This window comes from Haemorhous mexicanus, chromosome 1 (genome assembly GCF_027477595.1).
Source record: "Haemorhous mexicanus isolate bHaeMex1 chromosome 1, bHaeMex1.pri, whole genome shotgun sequence".
NCBI classification, from domain to species: domain Eukaryota; kingdom Metazoa; phylum Chordata; class Aves; order Passeriformes; family Fringillidae; genus Haemorhous; species Haemorhous mexicanus.
In genome coordinates, this window is record NC_082341.1 from 32,737,519 (window position 1) to 32,761,076 (window position 23,558).

The 23,558-nt window shown below is 39.2% G+C and overlaps 1 protein-coding gene across 4 annotated transcripts in view; it reads right to left on the minus strand.

The window, feature by feature from the left end:
• The window catches only part of OSBPL3 (oxysterol binding protein like 3), an 82,941-nt gene that overhangs the window by 37,874 nt on the left and 21,509 nt on the right, over positions 1-23,558 (minus strand). For all 4 annotated transcript variants that reach the window (XM_059845048.1, XM_059845057.1, XM_059845040.1 and 1 more), the window contains exon 3: positions 4,769-5,011. In XM_059845048.1, coding sequence (XP_059701031.1) covers positions 4,769-4,861 — 93 coding nt within the window. In that variant the 5' untranslated portion in view covers positions 4,862-5,011. The remainder of the gene's footprint in view (positions 1-4,768; positions 5,012-23,558) is intronic.

Consider the following 23,558-nt stretch of genomic DNA (forward strand, 5'->3'; position numbering starts at 1 on the left):
GCCCAAATACCAAGCAAGTTTTATCCCTTCTCATGCCAAAATATATTAATATGCAGTAATTTTTCCACTGAGAATTAATCTGGTAGTAGTGAACAGCTGATTTTTTCAATATTCTAGTGTTGTACCTAACAAAAGAACTTTCTCCAGTTTTGGGATCAAGTTTTCACAGAGTTTGGTGAAGCATAAACACAGCACATCATCGACTGCAGGAGACAAGCAGAAATTTGATCTCAGTCGAGGAAGATTTACAGTATCATAGATCATCTCAGGTTGGAAGGGACTTTACAAGATCATTTATTTTCAACCCTCCTGCCATGGGCAGGGATACCTTCCACTAGACCAGCTTGCTCAGAGCCCCATTCAACCTGGCATTGAACACTTCCAGGGCTGGGGCATCCAAGACTTCTTCTTCAGTTTGCTTCAGTGGTCTCACAACTTTCACAGTAAAAAATCTCCTAACAGCTAATCTAAATCTCCCTTCTTTCAGTTTAAGACCATTCCACTCTGTCCTATCACTATGCAAAAAGTCCTTCTCAGTCTTTTTTATATGCTCCATTAAGTGCTAAAAAGGCTGCAATGAGCCTCATCTTTCTGTAAGGATAAGCTTAGAAAGAAAGGGACTCCTGAAATGAGACAGACCCATGATACTGGATGTGTGAGGTGAAAAGAATCAGCTGAGAAATAGCTCAGCCAATTACACTCATCTGGAATAAACACAGTGTTAATAGTTTTGATCAGAATACAATGTTCTTTAATTCTTTTTAGCACAGAATACAATGTTCCCTGCATTAGAACTCCGATTTTGCCTGGACCTGTCCTGCAGTCCAGACACAAGGTGTCTCTCATGTTCCTGCAGGAAAGTCATATTTATCACAGTTCTTCAGGTGAGCAGTGTGGCCTAGAGTGTGCCTTCTCAAATAAAAAGTGTGAAAATGGGAAGAAAATCTGAAGTGGAAGCACTGCTTCCCCTCAAAGCAGGCTTGACACCCTGCCAAATCTCATGTAGAAGGCAAGTCTGCTACTCAACTCTCTACCCTGGGAACTTCACACTTCAATTGTCAGCTGTACATAAGGGTGGCTGAGTTGAATTAGAAATGGATCCTCTTAAAAGCTCACAGAATTAACAGTTTGGGGACCTGCTGGATACATGCAAGGTGGCATGATGCATTAACAGAATCTGGTCCTCTTCCATATACATCCTTCCAGATGAATCCAACCTTTCCCACCTGAACAAACTCTCACATTTTTCAAAAACACTGCTGCTGTGACTAGTTTTGGTTTTCCACCAGACCCTACGGATCTTGACCAGGTTTTTTGTTTTACAAGAGATTTGACACCTCACTGAATGAGGAAAAAGCATCAGCTGGCTGTTCCTGGGAGCAGCTGCAGAAGTGAAAGAAAACTGCTTACTCTCTAAAATGAAGGCAAATGAATCAGGCTGGTCGATTATCATCTCTACTCATCCCTCTGAAATAGCAGAGGAGCAAACTGGAGACAAAGGATTTCCTGAAAACATTCAGATTATACTCCCTTTTGCTTATTCTCACCCCACAATAGGGAACTGAAAGAGATAGCCCAAAATATGGCACTAACTTGAAAAAAAAATGGCACCCCCCCCCCCCTTAAAAAAAACCCCAAAACTCCCAGATGAATGGCATTAACAATTCTAGCAAAGGTCTCCTGTCTAGATTGGTTGTGTTTTAAGATTATGATGCTACAAAAGATTTTTGCATCATTATCTGGGCCAAAATCTACTCAAAATTACCAACACTGTATTTGCTGACCAGGAAGAAATTTCACTTGAGGCTAAGGGAGGAACAAAATCTTTACTTTTCCCAGGTCTAGAGGTGCTCATTTCAGATAGGCACTGAAAAATTCCCCTGCACACGCTCCTTGGTGCATACTCGGTCTATGGCTGAGGAAAAAACATGTAGACTTTGGTCTTCAAAGATAAGTCCATTATTAGGTAAATGTATTCATTTTCTTTGTTTAATATAATAAAAGCCTTCTCATTTTCTGCAACATTCTGCACCATACTGCTCCTTTAGGCAAATTCTTTCAGGGGAAAGTATGAAGTAATGATTCTGAATGGCTCTCAGACTGATGCTTGCAGTTGCAGCTCCCTGAACAAAACAGATGACAGTGTCACACTCTCTTTCAGTGCAAAATGCAGTCAGTTGTACCAAATATTTTAAACTGCCAAAAATAGAAACCTACTTTGTGGAGGATAAGGGTTGGCATCAGCTGCAACTAAGGCATTTGTTACGGTTCATAAAATTGGCAGAAATTTTCTTTTATGGAACCTGAGGTTTTTTAAAACGGTTCTCCTGTCACAAAGCTTGTCCCCAGTGCATCTATTTTAAAAGTTAGTTAACATATTCGATTTAAAAATAACTAGCACAACATACCTTCTTTTGATCACAGGTCAATTTAAATTTAAGGAAGGTCAACACCAGGTTTCTTTCCTCACAAAACTGAATTTGAGTTGTGTCTCTGTGGAAGAGATCCCTTTCCATAAGTGAAGGAGAGGGGAACAGAAAAACAAAGAGGTGGGAAGTGGCAGTAACCTCCAACTTTTCACGGGGCTTCAAAGTGAAGGTGAATTTAGTGGAAGAGGATTAAGTGTTCACCTGGTCAGTTCACACAGCAATATACTAAATGGGGCAGGAAATGGGCACCAAAGGAAGGAGTGACTGGATCCTTCAAAGTCCTGCAGCTCTGCTTAAATCAACTCCTTTCTAGCACAGTGGCTCATTTTCTCCATCACAGGAGTCATGCTCCCCACAAACAGCCCTCTAACATGAAACTAAACTTTAGCAGACACAGCAGCCTGGCACTCCTGTGCTTCCATATCCCAGCCTCAGGTCACTTATTAGGTGCTGGCATATACCAGCAATAAAGTCTACATGTAGGAAAATCAAGAGAAGCTCAGAATTCAGATCCTGCTATTTTTTGAGCAAATTTCACCCAGCTCCAGATCTTCTTCCCCCCACAATTTTTCAGATCTTCTTTCTACTTAATCAGATCCAAAGAAGTACTGCATCAGAGCAGCAGCACAGAGAAAAGCACCCATCAGGAAGATCTGTCACTAACCCACAAGCCACGAGCACAGGAGGTGCAAGTGTTTGAGGGAGGAATAAGAAGCCCTCCATGGAGCTGGAATATGAAGAAAAGAATATCAAAATCATAGCATGTCACTCTCTAACCTGCACAGCACTTGGCAACATCATTTAAACTTTCAGGATACTATTAATAAAAAAGTTACATCCCACTATTCTACAGGATTTTGAAACAAACACCAAAACAAATCCAAACAAACAAACAAACAAAAGCTCCTGAAGGTTATTGTACATGTGGTCTTTTTTTAATTAGGCGATTCTTAACCATTTCATACAACTTTAGATGGTTGCTTTCGTCTTAATAGAACACCTAAAGTATTGTCATTTAAACTAATATACAGATGGAAAGGGCAAATAAATGGTATTAGTATGGTTCCTTAAGTTGGCTGTACTACACACCAGTGGATTTAGTCATACTCATGTAAATCTTATTATTTAAATAATACAACACTTGATAGACATGAACTGTTGAACAGACAATTCCAAATCTTTTAAATTACACTTTTCAAAGGTAATCACAAATGGAGGATATAAAAAATAATATTCCAGGAAAACAAAAAAGACATCCTGAGAGCTAGGATTTTATTGTTTAGTATACTAGAAATGCACAGCATTTTCCACAAGCACAGTACTTTAAAAGTCATAAATTGTTCAGACATTCGTCTGCCTTGCCAACTGTATGAGCAGGGCCAGAAGTCCTAGAAGAGCAGGTGCTGTTTCAAAACAGCTGAGGGCTCCAAAGCTTTTGGGGGATTGGGATGCTCAGTTCCAATTAAAATTCCTGCCTGAGGCAGCTTCCAAGAGCCCCACCAAGCCAGCACTTGTAGAGATAAAAGTTTATGCAGAGCACTTTGCTCGTGACTTTGCAAACACGGATTGAGCACATATAAGTTTTATTCTCACATTTAAGTTTTATTCTCAGTGCAGCTGCAGGTCAGCATTTCTTGCCCACAAATGAAGCCTTCTTCAGCAGCCTCACCTGTCAGGTGCAAACACTTGTAGACAGTTCTTTTGAAAGTGAGAGGTTTATAGAAAACAGGAGCAACCTTCTTAGCAGAAAACAAAGCAACTTTCACGTTTGGCACGCAGAAGCATCGTGTTACACGAATGCTCATTTTGCTATCTACAGTTCCACAGCAACAACCAGCACAAATGGGCATTCAAAGGAACCCTGTGTCAGGTTCATGAAAAATGAATTATCTTTCACACATCCATGCACACCTTTCCTTGGAAACTTGAAATAAACAGAGCAGTTACACAATATTCTACAACAAAAGCAGTGCCTAACACAAAAGATTTGGTATTTCAGGATCAAACCACGGAGACCAAGATGCTACAGCAGCTCTATTTCACTATAAAGACACCAAACATACAATAAATAAGATAGAAATCAAAATTCACTGTAAGCATTCTAGTTTTACACATGCCTGACATTCAGTAATATGTGTTTAATGCATTTGACTCAAAACAAGATACTGCTACCAACAAAAAAAAAAAGGAAAAAAAAAAAGAAAAGAGAGAGGAAAGCAAAGAAGCGATGAAATAAAACAAGCAAGCAACAGGAAAACAAGGTTTAAGAGATTTGCAGATATCCAAGAAAAATGTAACAGCCAATCTTAGCAATGCTTTCAGCTCGGTGAAAAAAGTACCTGTCGACTTCCCTGCTTGGAGGAGCAGCTGCTGGTACTTCTGGAAGGAGACAGCATCTTCTGGGATGCACCAAAGTTTTTTTCTTCACTCATGATCCAATACTATTTGTGTCACATAAGCTCACTTAGAACACCATTAAAAGGTAACTTGGAAAACGTGTTGGAAGACTCCTCAGAGAAACAGTGAACTCATCCTTTACCCAAATGCAGCCCAGTGGCATGGTCTGTACCCCATGGAAACTCCTAAAAGGGAAAAAAAAAAAAAAAAAAGCTAAGTTATCAGATGCTGTCTCTTGCTGCCATATTCTAGCATGAGTTATAATAAAGCCTTTGGTTAACACAAGATGAGCACATGACTGTATTTTTTAAGAAATAAATTGAACAACCACTTTAAGATAACTTTGAAAGTCTCAAAAAGGAGTGATATAAATTTTGAATCTTAAAAACATTTTAATTCTTGCTATTTATTCAGAGGACAAAGTACAGTATCAAGCATCTTTTTACAGATTTAAATTAATTTTAAAAACTAATAAAAACTCACAAAGAAAAACATAAATATCTATGAAATGGCCCAAAAGAGATCCAAAGTAAGAGGCAAACATCCAATAAAATGCCAACAAAAAATGATGATGTAATTAAATAAATGTCTCTTTTTCTCTGTTCCTTGATAATTTAAACAACTAAGCATGGCTTCATGTTATAAGGAAAAAAAATCACCTTCTGCATAAAAGAGTAACACCTAGAAGTAGTGAGCATGAAAACTTAGCTGCCTAGAGCTGTGCATGAGCACTTTTACCTGGAATGAGAAAGCTCTATCACTCTCTCACATCAGTTGTCTCAGAAAGTGACTGGAAGAATAATTACCAGTCTGTTTAATAACAGTGCTCCCTGCAGCACATGCAAATAAAAGCCATGCCAGGAAACTGAGTTCCAGCGTGGGTAAAAGCTGTCATGGTAACTGGATACTTTTAAAAAAAACCCAAAAAACCAAAACACAAACAAACAGAGGACATTACAAAAGAGTGATGCTTTCCAAAACTTGATGTGGCCATATAAAGTGTGTATCACTTAAAATTGTATTGCCTCAGGCAAAGAATTCACAATTAGGAAGAGTCCAAGAACAATCAGTGATAAAGATAAGGAAGTTTACACTGAGAGAAGAGAAATTTCATTGCTGAAACAGGGAGGCACTGCTTCACAATTCCCTCATTTGCACTGTCACAACAGTCCTGAGCTGGCATCACCGATTATTGAAGTTTGCCATTGATTTTTTTCCTTGAAGAGCCTTAAATTCTACTCTGAGAGAAGCAGTAATCTCAGATCCCTAGTAGAACATTTTGTGCATTTTAAGAATTCATTTTCCTTAAAGAAAAAAAAACAAAAAAGCATCAAAAGCCACAGAGAAGAAAAACTGACCAGAACACAAAATTAAAACCAGGTGCTATATTTAAGATGAAGACAGCACTCAGCAGCAGAAAACCTCTCTCCCTGCAGCTGTAGTCTGAAGCATCCATCTTCTGAACAGAAACCTTTTCCAACCTACAGAGCTTTCTGGCAACATAGTTTGCTGTAACATTTCAATCAACATGCCCTCTTTTCACCTGAAACACAACTTCTCCTTATGGCATTTACTTTACCTACTTAGAAATACTCTGTTCCCTCCAGAATAAACCTGTTCTACAGCCCCAACCTCCACAAGTGAGGTGAGAAATCAACTCTCCTGGGGTTCTTCCAGGAGTGAAGATGAGTCAGCTTGGTAAATATTCCAGGAACCATCAGAGAGCTACCAAGACAGTGAGAACAATGAAGGCCAAAATAAACCCCAAAAATCCCAGAAGAGCCACGTGACAAGCAAGGTCACTCTGATTTGGGCCCAGCACATGGACTTGAGACTGAAGCTATGACTGAGATTAGGAGCGGTGCATTTTGCAGAAGGTATGGTCACTTTCTATCTGGAAGATAAATCTGTGTGGCATTTCATTAAGAACAAGTACTTTTAACAGGTTTAGATTTATTTCCATTTTCTTTTTAAAGCAGGTTAGAATAGAAGCATCACAGGTTTTTTACTGTGGAGTAAATATAAAGGATAACTTTCTTCCTTACTTGCAAGCTCCATTCAGCAAAACAGTTTAATGGTAACGTGTGTATTTACAAGAACAGAAACACTCTTCCTGCAAACTCATTGATCAGATACCCCCTTGCAACCAGGAAGCAAGTGTTTTGTTTCTGGAACACATTTTGCTCAGATAAATCCCTGTTCTCTTCACTGCTCTCGCTCAGAATGAGCACCTTCATCTTTTACCTGGCATTTAGGCAGTGATTGGCAGAGCTTATGGCAAGAAACAGGCTCTAATTTGCAGCAAAAACTACCAGAAACTTTTGCAGCAAAAAGCACTGGGTATATCTCCAGGACACACTAAATTTAAAGTATACAATGTCCTTTGCTTGCTCGAACACACAGCACAATAGCTGTGATGTCCTAGAAGTGTCAAGTGACCCAAAAAAAACCCCTAGAGGTCTCTTGGACTTCAGCACAGAGAGAAGACATGTAATCATAGGAATCTTTCTATCATCATGTTTCTGGTGTGGAGTCTAAATGAACTCAAAGTTTGGCTCCACTAATGTTTTAGGACAGAGCAGAGGGCGGCTTCCTCTGCAAATCTCCTGTAACAACAAGGTTCACACTGCAGGGCAGACTTGGAACATGGAAGCCAGATCCCTTTTGGATTAAATGTGCTACAGGACTGCATCCAGTGCTCAAAGCATTGAGTCCACAACACCAAACTAGAGCTAGTCCTGACGAGTCTTATGCAGGGGCTGATGTTAGGTCTTCTTTCTAAGTGATTGTCTACAAGGATCCAGGTTTTACAGCACTGCTCCACTTGCTAACATTGATGTCAGAGAGACACACTTACACCACTTAAGAAAGTACTTCAGATCTCCTACAGCAATGTCATTTGTCCTTTTGGAATCAAAAAGAGCGTGATGGGCAGGTTTCCAGAATTCAAATGAGCTGAAGATGACTCACTACCTAACAAGAGGTGCTTGAACAAGGAGCAGGTGACAGGTGAGGTAAATCTAGCAGAGCACACCTGAAGTATTTTGTCAGTCTACTTCTGAAGATGGGTTTTTGAATTTTCCTTTATTCCTGCAAATGAGTTACTGCAGAAAGGCTTTTCTTACCAGCCCTGAAGAATTCAGGAGTGAAAAATGTGTCCTCTCTCCAAAGTGCTTTATTCTACTGGTGTTTACCAGTAATTTAACTTATTACCTTGAGACTTCTAGATTTGAGCATGAAAAAGTGCATGTGAATAACAATCATGGCCCCACCTCCTCTGCAAAAACTGCTGTGTATTCCAGCAACAACTTTGTGCTCCTTTTTTAAAATTCTCTTCAAGTTTAGAAGAGAAAAAAGAAAATTGTGGCTGCCCTTCAACAATAACTCACTTATTCTTCCAGGAAGGTGAAAAAACACTGATCCTGCATCCCAGCTGGACTGGCTTTCAGCAGTGGTGACTGGGCCTCTCTAGGGCAAGTGATATTTTGCAATACCTGTGGAAATTAAGGCCACCAGGTATAAGAGCAATTACAACTTTAAAGCGAGCATAAAAAGCAGTGCTATGCTAATGAAGTGAAGATTGCAACTAAAATTGATTTTTAAGGTCATCATAATACAACTGCTTCAGATTCATTAAAATTTGCTCCTTTCCATGCCACAGGATGGCCTCAGAACTGTATTTGTTGCCACATTTCTCTGGAGCACCCAGGGTCACTTACTTTGGTCTACTCTAAAAAGACAACTCAAAGGTGTGATGCTGAAGCAAATCCAAATAAATTTAGGACAGTAATTTTCACAATGCTAAGTATTGCCCTAATTCTTTTCTATGAAGCCAACAGCTGCAGAAGTAGGCCAAGAGTACCTCTGCAAAAGACCTCACCAGGTGCATTTTGAATTATTAAGAATACATGAGCATCAAATATTAGTTAGAGCTACTAGACCATAAGATGATAAACAGCACTTATCTCTACTTATCATCTGCTACTAAGAGCCTTATCATTCTATAACAATTAAAGATAATGTAAACATATGAAAATATGTAAAACAGGAATACAACTATTTTTTTTAAAAAAGTACCATCCCAGGTTGTCCTCAAACCTTTAACACTGCACAGGTTCGAAGCAGCCTTGCAGTATCATTTCATCTCTCACAACTCTGAAAACAATAAGCTTACAGAAAAATCAAAGATTTTTCACATCTCACAAAAGAAGAAAAGGGAAATTCAGAAAAAAATTATGTATAACTGCAGTAAAAAAAAAAACCAAAAAACAACAACATTATGCAATTATTTTTGCATGGTTCTGGAGGAAAAGTAAAGTCTTAACAGCTGCTTCAAAGCTGATTCAGCAGTGAAGGAACACTAGAGACTTTGAGAAGCAAAACTGGAAGTGTACATCTCATTCTGTAGTCAATTAAGGTTTTTTGGATAGAAGAATAGTAACACCATAAAGCCTGATGAGATACAAGCATGGAACTGAACAATCCAAATCAGAGTTGCAAGCAACGTTGAGTGACTTTCACAGAATTAACAAAGACTTTGTGCTGAAACCTTCGCTCTGCAGCAATTATTAAATTACATTCACTCACATCAGCCCAGATAAACAAAGCAATAGTCTTTTCCTAGTATTGCTTTCATGTCTCTCTCAGTTAAAGTTCAATTTGCCAGCTTTAATCTATCCCAGTGTCTTATCTGGTCCAAAATAGGAAAGAATTATTTATAGGCTACAGATACACCATGAACAACTATGGCAGATGTCTTTCCAAGGCAGGTATTTGCTGTTCCTCAATTACTGTAAGATTTACACGACTGAAGGTCAAAGCACAGGAATTCAGTTCTGTTACTAGCTGCTCTCCTCACTAAAGCAAACTTGCAGGAACAAACACAAAGCAGTTTAAAACAGCTCTTACTGATAGGTTAATAAACATATCTTTGAAAGCACAGGTTCAAACAGCTTAGGGAGACTAACAATAACAGGAAGCATTTCAGAGCTGCCTTCCATCAGATAAGTGCTCACCCAAATCACAACTTCTCTTGAGCAGATGCTTTCATCAGCCATGAAAAAAAACTACTTGGAAGCAGTCTGTGATGCAATGAAACAGTTCCATCTAACCTGTCTCCTTGAGGAGGCTTTTGTAGTAATTTAATCATGCCATGTCAGTGACCTAAAAGAGGAAAATTTAATTCAAAGAAAATTCTTCTAATTGTCTAATCAAGAGAGACAGACAGAGAGGGAAAGGGGAAAAGCTAGACAAACAACAGCCATACTGCATTTAACAAGAGACTGCTTATCGTGTATAATGTTCATCATTTGACCAAAGAAAATCCTGTATGTTCCAGTGCACAGAAAGCAAAAAAAAGTCCAAAACCACAGAAGGAGAAAACAAACCACAAAACAAAACCCCAAAAACAATCCAGTAGAATACATACCAAGAAAGACATCAAAGAACATGCTTCAATGTCAAGTCTCATTAGGCTTTACAGAAGCAAAGCAAATATTTGCTGTTTCACTATTAATTCAATCCTTGCATTATAGATATCCAAGATAATTCAATCCTTACATTATAAAAATCCTATTTAAATTTAGAAACAGGTCATTCAGCATCCTGAAATATGAGTACATATAAAAATACCACCTTTTCCTCACATCCGCCACAGAAACTGACTGTAATACTGCACATGACATGATTCATTTTAAATGCATACTCTTGACACTGTTTCCATCCCCCCAGGAGATCTGTGATAGATTGCACTCGTACCAAAAACCCAAACTTACTGGGTTTATAAATTAGATAGACATGTTAAAAGCCTTGCTGACAAGTGATACAGAAAACACAGGTGGTAACAGCAGTATTTTTACAGTAGTTAGTCAGCTGTCTTACTACCTTTTCCACCCAACTTTCAATCACAGTTGAGAATCAGAACTAACAGGTCTAACCTAGCCCCCAGTCAGGTCCTAAATGATTAATAATCTTCTTCTCTCTCTGTCCCTTTCAGAAGGAGTCTTGCCAAGGGCTTGCCTGGCAGCTCAGCAGCGTGACCGAGGGAGCCGCACGCGCCCCTTCCAGCTCTTGGCATGGCTCAACACTTCTCCAACCAGCCAAAAGCTGGGGGGCCACCAGAAACAATCTGTGACCCACTAAAAGAAGGGTCCACAGTCTCCCTGCCGAGAGGGTGGAGCACAAGGCAAGAGCTCCTGAGCTGGGATCAAGCCCTAGGCTGGGAGCAGGAGCACTGCACACCGCAGGGCTTACAGGGCACAGTCCTCCCTCTGCTCCAGCAACACACCAGGGGCAGGTCTGTTTGCACTGAGCTGCTGCTCGGCTAGAGAAACCTTACAAAAGATGATCAGGCAATAGAAGAGAGAGAGACAAGCTTGTTATCAGCTTCAGTAAGGAAAAGAACAGGCACATGGCATCACTTTACAGCCTGTACTAAAAGCCTTGGAAAGGCCCATCTCTTAGTGATAACATCCCTGAGTGGGAAACATTTGGCAGGAGCTTGGTTGTCTTTCATTTTTCTGCTCTTGCTACTTAAAGCTTTGCTTTGTTCACTGAAACAAAGATATTTCTCTGTGCCCTGAGGCTTATTCCTTTTCAAAACTGCAGTCATTATTGCTTAAGTGTTACTGAAACACACAGTGTTTGTTGTCCTGGATTCAGTTTTGATAGACACAATGCTAGCTCTGGAAATATCTGTCAGTCTGCCAGCATGTAGTAGATCAAGATCTTGAGACAGAACTGTCTGCGCATCAAGCAAAAGACACCACTTTTCTGTCAAATCTTTGAAGGCATCAGTGTAACTTTGAATCAGACAGGCTCTTTGTGACCTCATGAACTGCATAATGCTGTGAGATCCATAAATCCATCAAGGCCAACATAAAACAATATATTTTATTAAACCAGCCGACATTATTTGGTTTAACTATGGAGAACGAAAAACAAACCCAGTCACCTCTGGTTCCAAGTAGAACAGCAAATAGAAATACTGGAAGAGTTTTGGTGGCCCAGGCATGATCCTCACAAAGTCTGAAGGAAAATATCATGAGGGTGCTATGACCAGCAAACACAATACATATGCTTTATCTCATTCAGGAGTGCTAGACATGTTCATTAAAGAGTTGCAGGATCCAACAAACCTGCTTTGTCCACTTTGATGTGTTCTTTTACCTTTCAAACTTTGGCATCATCTACTTTCTAAATAAAAAACCCCAAACCAAACAATGAAAAACATCAAATAAAAAACCACCAAATGAACCAAACAAAAATTTCAATCCCCCACTAAGAAACCTGTTTTTCTATGATACACAGGAATTGTCGTTTGTCCTGTATATCACTAATTGCTAAAAGAAAAATCTACAAAGGAACCAGCACTTCCCTTTGAGAATGTTTCATATTTTTCCTTTGTAAGCAGGCCTACTACCTCAAAATTTAAATCTTATTAACTTTAATAACTGTGGTAACAAGATTCAGTTCTTCCTAGGATGCATAGAAATTTGTTTACACATTTCATAAAGTGCAACGATGACGAGCTCTAAAAATCTCATATTTCCTCTTGATCAACTTAATGTAACTTTAGAGACTTCTGTCTCTAAGTCCACTCCAGGACACCTTTTTCAGTGTACTTTACAACATTAGCATCTATGCATGTGGCACTACAGCTTTTTTTCAAATATTATGTAGATTTTAATTTTTTTTTTCCAGAAGGTGTTTCATGTTAAGAGAGCTGGAAACCACAAAAGAGGTGTGTGGTGTTCTGAACAAGGGCAGGTAGTTGTTAGCAGATTAGTGTTAACTCTAACACTACCTTAGGTGAGAGGCCACTGATTTCTAAACACACAAAGTGCAAACAAACATCAACACTTTAGAAATGCATTGTAGGAAATAATAACATTTAAAGTGTCCTGAGAACAATTAGTACTACAAGTGCTAAGTAATTTTATTATTAATGCCAAAAGGTAGGAGTTTGCCAATTCCAAGTTTTTAATTACAAAAAAGAAACAAACCAAAAGCCAGCATGAAGGAAAAAAGTATACAGAGAACCATAGAATCAAATGGCTTAGGCTCAAAGGGACCTTAAAGATCACCCAGCTCCAACCCCCCTGCCATGGGCAGGGACATCTTCTAGACCAGGTTGCTCAGAGTTTCATCCAACCTGGCATTGAACACTGCCAGGGTTGGAACACACACAGTTTCTCAGGCAACCTGTGCCAGTGCCTCACCACCCTCACAGTAAAGAATTTCTTCTGAATATCTAATCTACATCTTTCAGAGAAATGTGTTCATTTTAAATACAAATTAAAAGTGTTAAGGCTTTAGCAGGAGCTCCCCCAGGACAGACAGGAGGATGCCTGCAGCTGTCCTTTTGCCTGGAAACACACATCACCCACGTACATGTATGCAGGTGACAGGAACCATGAGTCACAGATACCAGAACCACACTCCTGGAGGATTCTGCATCACATCTGGTCTTAAATCCATTCATATTTATGCCTGTAATGAACACCTTGACAATGGGAGCCAGGAAAGCGGTTCCATGGATCAAGTTTTCTGCAACATTATCTTCATGGCATAGGGAAAAGATGAAGGGAAAGAGACCAAGAAGAAGAGAGATGCGAGATGTGGGAATCCAGATTATAAATCTGAATGACTCCATGCAATGTTTTGCTCAATTAATAAGAAATAGGATAGTATCAAGCACAACAGCTGGGTCAGACAAAAAAAGATGCAGGCCAGAAGTGAGGGTCTCTGACTGGTTAACAGGGCAGCTCTTGAGCAGGAAAGAACCATACAGGGGATCCTCTCCCCACTTCAAATGATGCAATCCCACCACCATGTCCTCAAGCTCTGAAATGCTGGAGGGAAAGACAAATCCAACAAGGGTTACCACAAAGGCTCAACTCGGATGGAGATGGTAAAGGAACTTCTGCCCTCAAAAAGGGAAGAAACTAAACACGAAGCTGCAGAAGTTGCAAACCTATATTTTGGAAGATCAGAAGGTCCATCTCAGAGTGAGTGACTTCGTGTCAGATCTTGCCCTGCCTCTGCCTACAAGGGTACAAAATCTAAAAGCAAGTTCAGAGATTAGCCAAAAAAATAATGAGTAATGTAACCATTACAGACAGCCCAGAATAAGGAAGACCCAAAGAGTTTTAATGCACTAAGTCTGTTTGTACAAGGCTACTACAATATGACATCCCAATGTAAAAATATGGCCTGCCTCCAGCAGTAGTGCTCAAAGTTAATACAAAGCTGCTGAGAACTTTTGTGGGTCTCAGTAGCAGCTCACAGTGCCTCCATTGACAGGTTAGAGCTCAAAATCATATTAACTTTCAAATCTGCCAAAGTAATTTAAGAAATTCTTGCTCCCAAGCAATTTGGTGCTGTCCTTTCCTGGAGATCAGTAGTTTCCCTGACAAAAAAATAAACAAATACAAAAATAAAAAATCACAGGAGCCCTCCCTGATCCACGTCAGTAGAGTAAGATTTTTGTCACAGCAAGTAGTTCACACACTTTGCTTTGGGATGGTCATCACCAGCTGGTGGCCAAGAAAGTGGAAGCAGTGTTATTTTCAATTGATCCAGACAGTTCTGCCCCCAGTTTTACATTTAGATTCAGGTTAGTGCAAGCTAGCAACATACAATTTGAATTTAATTAAATACAAATTAAATACCCCGTCATTAAAAAAAGCTTTAGCTATGCTCTGATTCTCAAGTATTTTTAGAGGTTTAAAAGATGGAAGGTTTTAATTAGGATGCCTCAGCAATATGAGAGAATGAATAATTTACACAGAAATTTATTTGAGCTCAGTGAAAGAGTGGTACAACTAAACTATCCATATTTTTTATTTCTAAGAAGTACATAATTTTTTAGTTCAGCTCCAGTCCCTGCAAGCAGGCCATAGAGATGGCAGACAACAACATGAAGGGTTTTGTAATAGGTACAGTCCAACATTTTGGTTGCTTCATAGCATTCTTGAGGTTGGTTATACTTGAACAGCAACCAGCAAGCTGGATTTTAATTATAGGCTATAAAACCAGAAATGCACATAAGTTTTCACAAGTGATGTAGATTCTCCTTAAGCAGCTAAATATTAAGAGTTCCACCAGTCACTGCCTTCCCTCTCTACTCTCCTTCCAATCCTTCATCAGTTTTGTGTTAGTTTTTAAACTGCTGACATATGGCACTGGCTTTGCAACACAAAAACAAATCAAAGCTGTGGTTAATCATGGATAGTGCATAAAGGGAGCTCTGACAATACTTAACAAGTCTTGTTTCATATAACTCTCTTGATGAATTTCTGAAAAGGAAAGTAGAACAAAGCAATTTCTTAGAGGAAGACACTAAAAGGTTCGGGGTTTTTTAACAAAAATGTCCAAAATGACTAAAACATCAACATATGAAGTTGCAGGAAACATAATAGTGCAAGCTATTTTCCTAACAGATGGCACTCACGCCTACTTCACCCATACTGACCTACATTTTTTTCCTTAACTTTTACTAATATTAATCTTTCATTGAATGCATTTTTTTACAATTTTGCCACCAAGCAATACTTTTAGCATTAAAGGTTTGAGAGACTTATTCCAGAACATATTCCTAACAATATAAAATATAGAATGCATAGAAGAGGAAAACACCTTTACAAAGCTCAGGATATAAAATTACACTTCTGACATAAAATTGTCTTCTCAAAGGCTGCTCAATATTTAAAGTCTACGCACAAAGTTTTCATCCAGCCTTGACTGGAAAATGTGACATTTGCAGACATTAAAGCATTGTCACAACTCACACTGCCTTGTAGAAAAAAAAACCTGTGCAATACAGGCAGTTAAACCAGAACCATTGAACTGATTTTCATTCTTTTGTTCTACATGTTTAATTGTGAAAAAGTAGAAAAATTAAATGTATGTAGAAAAGGAGGAGCTTTAGGAGGAGAAATGTGAAAAAATTTACAGTGAATGGTAATTTAAGTAAAAAACCCCTAAGATTTCCATACAAAAATGCACCCAATTATTTCTCCTAACATGTTATACTATTTTTGAGATCACATCATAAAATATGTCCAAAAACCCAAAAATCTTTAGTGTTGTTACACCAAAATGACAAGGATTTACATGCAACATCCCATTAAAAATAAATCTGGGAATGGCCAATGGCAGTTGGAAGTATGGCATTTGGAGAAGTTACATTATCAGCATTTGAAGTTTGACAGTCTTCTCTTCTGAACTCAAAAAATAAGAAAATCAATCCACTATCTGTTCTAGCTGCAAACAAACAAGGTGGCCACCAAGCTGGCAGTGCCCCAGCTCCTATTTCAGACTCCTCTCTAACCTGCTGACTCACCTGACTGCTCACCAGCCCCATGATATCCCTCTTTATAATCATCTTCCAGAGTAGGACACTCACACTAACAGTGGGAATAATAAAAGGGGTGGTGTTGAAACTCTTCCCATATGGTTCCCAGGGTGAGAGAGCAAAAAATTGTTCTCTAGAGTGACTTTACAATACCAGTTAGGCAGATCACAGTGAGGGTGATCACGGCTTCAAGTCACTATTTAACTGTAAAACACAGTGACAAAACAAGCAGGACCTCCTGCCACCCTCCAGCATCACAAGAGATGATTTTGGGAACAGATTGTGTACCACATTGAATGGGTACCACACTTTTAAAAGGTGAAAGAAAATACAGTACAACCCAAAGCATTTCTTGGGGACCTGGTGCTGTGTTCCAACTGGTCATTTTGGCCAATTGAATTAAAATACTGCTAGAACCATGCAATAGTTCATTTTTGAACTGCATACATAAAAATACAAATAATTTATATTTGTGTCAAGTACAAAAATGTTACTGAGTTACTCAGAGAAAAATACTCTGATCCCTCTCCTTATGTTTTTCTCCTTTTAGCACATTAGGTTTTTGAAAAAGGATTTTGAAAATGGGACAAATGGTAGCCACATGCCAGGCTTGGAACAGCATCCAGTGAGAGCTGATTGCATCTTTGTGCTTCCTAAAACAGCCTCTCTAAGGTGAAGTTCATTTAGACCCAAACCTGCAATAAAAGTTCTCACACCTCACATTTTTCTTTCACATAAATGATAGCATTCCCAGAAATAAAAATTTTGACCTATTACCAACTGCCAATCTATTCAAAATTTCAGTATTGTTCCCAAAACTGGAATGTAAATTTGCTTCTACTCCCCATGGCATTCAGCAACTAATTTTGAAAAGTCTGCTATTTGTTCTTACAGATTGTCCACACAAATCCAGCACACAGTGCTTTAAAATAATTAAAGCTTCCAATAAATGCTGCTGCCTTGTGCACAGGAATCTGACCTTATATTAATTTTGCCTGGGGACTTCACTAATTGCTCAGAGTTCACATCTCCTTTTACCAGTCTGAACAGCTCAATTTCTCTCTGTATTCCTCCCTGCCCCATTGCCCCTGCCAGGGATGCTTTTCTGGAGCTAGGTGAGGACATGGAAAAAGCATTAGGCATTTGGGAGTTAAAACCAGCAGCTTAACCACCTTACACATTAAATCTAAGGAGCTTAAACTCACCAACAAGTGCAGGAATTGTCAAGTTGGATGTTATGCATTAAGCATGAGAAAGTAAATACATGTGACAAATGCATTACTTCCCCTGTGAACATAATGATTCTCAGTTAACATATCTAAATTAAGTCACCCATTAGTTATGTCTGAAGAGAGCAGAGTGACAATTAACATTTTGTACATAAACAACCACTGTTTTTTAGATTCAGAACCACTGTCAGGGATGCTGCAGGCCTGATTGTTCTTCAGCTGAGCAAGCAGAGAGACATTATTCCAACAACATAAATGAGCCTTCATGTGCCCATAGACAGAAACAGGGTATTTCACAGGTAGCAAATTAAATAAATCAGGTGAAAGCAAACAGTCCAAACTGAGTTGCCACAATTTATCCAAAACCACTAAACAGTCTTCCATTTGATCTTCCTTTTAACATACTGAACCAGAACTTCTTGGCAACTACTAACTTAAATAAGTAAGCAGCAACAATGCTAGTTTTCACAATTATTTCAGAATCTCTGAAATTCAAACACATTCAGTCCTATGGATGTTTTTGTGATAGCAATAAAATATTCTTTATAAAGTAAAATACATCTTCCTTACCCTGCACTTTCTATCATGTTAGCCCTTGTCCACTGCTGTCTAATGAGAGGAATTTTACTAATTATCATTTATGGCAGTAGCAGCTTGATGCCACAAGGCCAAAAGGCAATTAAAGGTCACTGCCTATTAGATTACACCAGACTGATGGCAGCACATTTGGAAACAAAGGCAGGAGCCCCTGAGCTCTGACTCACTGCAGAGACTCAGATCTGGACAGCACCTGCATGGCTGGGCCTTCTGAGCTGGCTCCTGTGCTCGGGTCAGTCAGCCTGCCATCTGCCTCAGGTGGGCACTCAGGGGGACAGCAGTCTTCCTCTCTAACAAATACACCTTCACCACCTCTGCTCCATCCATCAGGCTAAGGACTTCTGCTGCACTTTCCACAGCAAACCCCATAATTCTGGTCATAAAACTGTTTCATTTCCAATACCTGTGCAAAGTACAGGCATATTGATACTCACGTTTTCTATATATGCATCTGAAGTGACACTAGCACCTTGTTCAAGTGTTAATGATCCCTTTTTAATCAAGTCTTAATATGCACATTTATTTTCTCTATGACAGTGCCCTTGTGTTTTAAATGCACACATCATATCGAGTGCATTACAGTCAGATTTCTGGGCTATAAGTTAAATGAAATGTGATGCATGGTTATGTAACTGAAAAAAAAAATCCATGAGTTTATCTTCCCACAAGTGACAACTGAATCACAGGATACTCTGAGTTGGAAGGGACCCACAAGGATCACTGAGTCCAAGTCTTCAGTGAGTAGCCTGTACAGCACAGCTGGAGCATCCCACACAGAGCCAGCCCCCCAGGCAAAAGATGGCATTAGTGGCTCCTTATTTCCTACAAGGTACTGTTAAAAGGGCCTGCAGCTCCAAGCCACAATCCCATTTCAGAAGTGTTGCACAAGTCCTGTGAGCCCACGGGGACACACACTGGAGCAGCTGAGGATGAATTGCAGCCTTGGAAAGGAGGAATTCCTGGAGGAGTGTCTCCCGTGGGAGGGACCCCACCCTGGAGCAGGGCCAGAGAGTGAGGAGTCCTTCCCCTGAGGAGAAAAGAGCAGCAGAGACAACGTGTGGTGATGTGACTCCAGCCCTCATTCCCCATTCCCTGCTCACTGGGAGTGGATTTGGAGGTTGAGCCCAGAAAGAAGGGAGGGGTGAAGGGAATGGGGGTTTTAAGATTTGGGTTTATTTCTCATGATCCCATATTTGACAGGTATTAGATCACATTCATTTCCCTCAGTCAAGACTGTTTTGCCCATGACAGCAATTGCTGAGTGATTTCTCTGTGTCCTTATCTTGACCCATGAGCCCTCCACGATATTTTCTCTGCCCCAGCCAGCCAAGGGCAGTGACAGGGTGGCTTAGGTGGCACCTGGTGTCAACCCACCAGGTTGGCACATTGTGGCAGCCCCTGCACCCTGGTTACCTGCACTTCTTTACCAAGAATTTTGCAAAGACAGGAGAGATTGATTTCTCAACTTGCTGGAGAAGCTAGTTGCAGCAGGAGATGCTGAATCATGCCTTTAACAGCTGTTACTTAGCTAGCACCACCTCTTAATTAGTGGCTTCTTTTAGATTTCCTCAATAGCTATACAGCACCAAAAAAAACCCCACAAAACAACCAAAAGAGGAAAAAAAGGCAACCCAGCAAACAAAAACCAGACAATTCTAGCTCAAAACATAAACCCCATGTAAAAATGTTAAAGGTGAAGTACAAACCATAATTTGTGTAAGATAAAACAAACAGCCAACTACAGGCATAGAAAGTGTTTATTTTATACTACCCTCATGACAAATCAAAATCCATTGAACTTTTAAGTTCTAGATTTTGCAGCCTGTTTCAGTCCTTAGAGTGGAAAATCCAATTTCCTTTGGAGTCCCAAAGCTTGAGTTGAACAATGAATGCTTTTCCTATTTCTCTTGAAACAAAGGTTTTCCCTCCAAAGCTGCTGGCCAGATGCTGAATTTTTAAGGGTAAAAATATAAACCAGCTTTTCTTAGGGTACATTTAACTTTGCTAATCACCTGTTGCTATGATCTTGTCCAGTGGTGGCAAAAAAACAAAACAAAACAAAACAAAAAAAAAAGGCAAGCAGGTAGTGCATCACAATGTGTTAAAAACAACATCAACAGTTGAAATCTTTAGAAGCAAAGAGTTGTTGCCCAATAAAAATTGGCATTAAAAAAAAAAAAAAAAAATCACCCACGAAGGCACTAGGCCATTCTCCAGTCCTTGTCATCACCAACACCAAATTCCATTGGTGTCCCTCAGCCAGAAACACACAGCTTTTTCACTGCCACCACAGTGAGTACTGCTGGCCCTGGACCATTCAAGCAGCTGAAAGATTCTGCCTTTTAGCCAATGTAAGTGCCCCAAGAATTAAAATAATTTCTTTTTGGAGCATTTGACAGCTTGTTAGAAGTTTCAAACAAATGCTGTCCAACAGAAAGACTAGTGTCAACATTTTGATTAATCCTTTATTATTAGACTTCTGAAGTAGAATAACAACGTGAGTTTCTTTGATTTTTCTGAAAGCATAATTCCTGCTGTTTAAAATAAGATACAGCTTAAAGTACATTCAATCACACCTGTGGACAGTCATCAAATTGTTCAGATATTTAAGCACTGGAAGTAAAATCTGCAGGGGACAAACATACCATGGGCAGAACTTAAGGGGAAAAAAAAAAAGAAAATCTTTGCTACTTTTCAAGGTAAAGCATCATACAAAATCTGTTCTTAGATCAAAAACTTTTCCTGTCTTTAATAACTTGCCATCCTCTAAAAACACAGCAGCAGAGCCCAGGGCTCTTCCAGATCTGAAGACAGAGAAGTCATCTGGACTTCTCTGAAGGGAAGTGCAGGGAAAGTCACAATAAAACATGCTACTGCACTGAAGGCTTCTTAAAGCTTTTTCATCATTTTATTTTATCACCATCATTTTATCATCAATTTATTTTCATCCTTACTCTGATGCCCACTGTTGTGTCTCCAAGTTACCAGCCAGTGTGTTTTACTCCCTATCAGGTAACACCTTTCCTGGATTTCTCTCAGAATGTTAATGCTCCTGAAACATAAGTTGATGTGAGAATGTACTTCTATTCTGAAAAGTTCTTGCTATGCACATGTCTCCACAGCAGACATTTTGTGAGTGAGATGCATAAAGTTGGGTAAGTTTAAAAAACTCATTAAACAAATACTGCAAATTTTACATTTTCATAAAAAACATCTCTGTTTATTTATCACCATTGATAATTAAACTTCACCAGGTTTGACCATTTTTCATCCCTCTTACATGGTTTGATAGGAAGTGCAACAAAAATAATTTACAGCATTACATTCTTGGGCAAGCAGACAAGGATAAGAATTAAACACATTAATGTAACAGAGGCTCACAGATTGAAACTGAAAAAGCCACTCAGCTTTATACATGTAGCTAAAAAAAATTATAATGTTAACACTTTACTCAGTCTTTAATCTTTATTTCTCCTTGAGAAGTAACTACTTCAATAATCATAATATTTTTCTGGTTAGTAGGAAGCTTTTTCCAACCTAAAGAAACAATTCCATTTTCATTTTTTCTCCAAGTACTTGGTGCTACGAGAACCTGCCTTATGAACTAAAACAAGAATATGACCTTTTCTCTGAAGCAAAGGTGAGTATAAGGCATACAAACTAGGAATCAGTGAATAAGCAGCAGTGACTAGAGGCCAAAGCCATCCCTCATTCACTATTACACATGGCAGGATGGGGCATTCAGTCTCACATCCTCACTACCACACTAGAGGAACCCACCAACAGCTGCAACCTTCTCTTCCACTCTCCTGCATTCCTCTTGCACACAAAACCTTTGCCACAAAACTGGAAAAGAGGGCCCTGAAGCTCTACAGCTGCTGGTCATAATTAATTTCTAAGGCACCTTTGAAACATGACAAATCTTCTGCCTTCTGATGTATCTGTGGCTTTATTTCTATTCTTCAGCTGGTGGACAAATAAATTACCAGAGTCTACATAAGCAAAGAGAAGAAAAATGTACCCCATCTTTTTTCAAAAAGATAAGGCTGGCAGAAGCATGTGTTCCAGCATATCCTAAAAGACAGGGATGGTCTCTTGAAAGAAGAGGCAAGTTCTTTTGGCTTTTCCAAGCAAAAAATTATATACATCAGAGGACTGAGTTCACGAAAAGTGCATGCTTCTGCTCAGTGAGGGTGTGATGAAAACATTGTCACTGGTGTAGGAATATGGACTATCTGCATCACTTTCTGTAAGCAAAATGCAGAATCTCACTTCATAAAATTCTCACTGTAATGTCAGTAAGAAGGCAACTTGTTCCCATTGCTAAAACAGGAAGGGTGACCCAGCTGATTGTCTCTGGAACAACCAGACACAGTAGTTGCTACTTTTCTCTGCATTTAAGCGTAAGGAATCTAAAGTTTCCATAACAGGAGACAAGACTCATGATCTCCTAAGTTACTTTTGGCTATGCTAATTAGCTATTTCAAGCACTTAAAGTTCATCGTCTCTGCCAAAGTAGGAAGCAGGAACTATTAAAAAGACCTGAATTTGCATGTGTGTGGCATACTCTGCCCTTAATCCAGGGAGAATGGTCCGTCACCTTGGCACCACAGGGCTGAGGAGCTCACAACCTTGTCACACCACCTCAGCCAAACATCAGCCTGACACATTGGGCACAAGCAACAGCTTGCCCTAAAAGATGCATTTAAATGATAAATAATATCCTGCTGTCTTAATGAAACTCTGATGTATATTTCATCCACCTTTTTGTAATTTCACACTCATTTTCTACTGAAACAAGTCTTACAAAGTTACTTTATTCTGAGATCGTATAAAATCAGCAGTCTCCTTCTTTCGAACAGTTCCTCCGTCTAAGTAGAGTTTAGGCTTTTCTGTTTTAGACCAAAGTATCTATGAACAAAACTAAAAGACACAAATTATGCTTCCATGAGGTAGGTAACCTGTTTATTCACCCCTCCAAACCACAGATGCAATCCATTACACTCAGATGTAACAGTTCGTTTTGGTCTTAAAAAAATAAAACTAATGTGTTTCAATAGCCACTAGTGAGACAAGAAGTTAACAAACAGGCTTTTTCTTCCCTTCTTCTCATTTTTTTGGGGATGTTTAACTATGCTACTACTCACTGGACAAGTTAGTACAAATATTCATAGCTAATTCCAAAAGAAACACATCTGAGAGAAGTGGCTTAAATTTATAGTCCTCAGCTTGTACACAACAGCTAGGGTTGTACATGCATTATTTTTGCATTTACAAGCATATGCATGCTAAGATTTGACCTCTTTTTCCTTCAGAGGAAGTACTAAATGATGTACTTTAACATAGAATTTTGTTCTGTATGAAGAGTTTTTCATATAACCCTATTAGTAAAGAGCAGCAGACAGCATTAAGCTGCTGATATTCAGCTTAAAAAGTAAAATTAAATACCTTTCACAAGTGAGATAAAACCAAACAGTCAATGTACATAATATTTGTACCAAAGAACTCAGGTTGGAATTTTAGGTTGGCAAAACTAACAGAAAATACCAA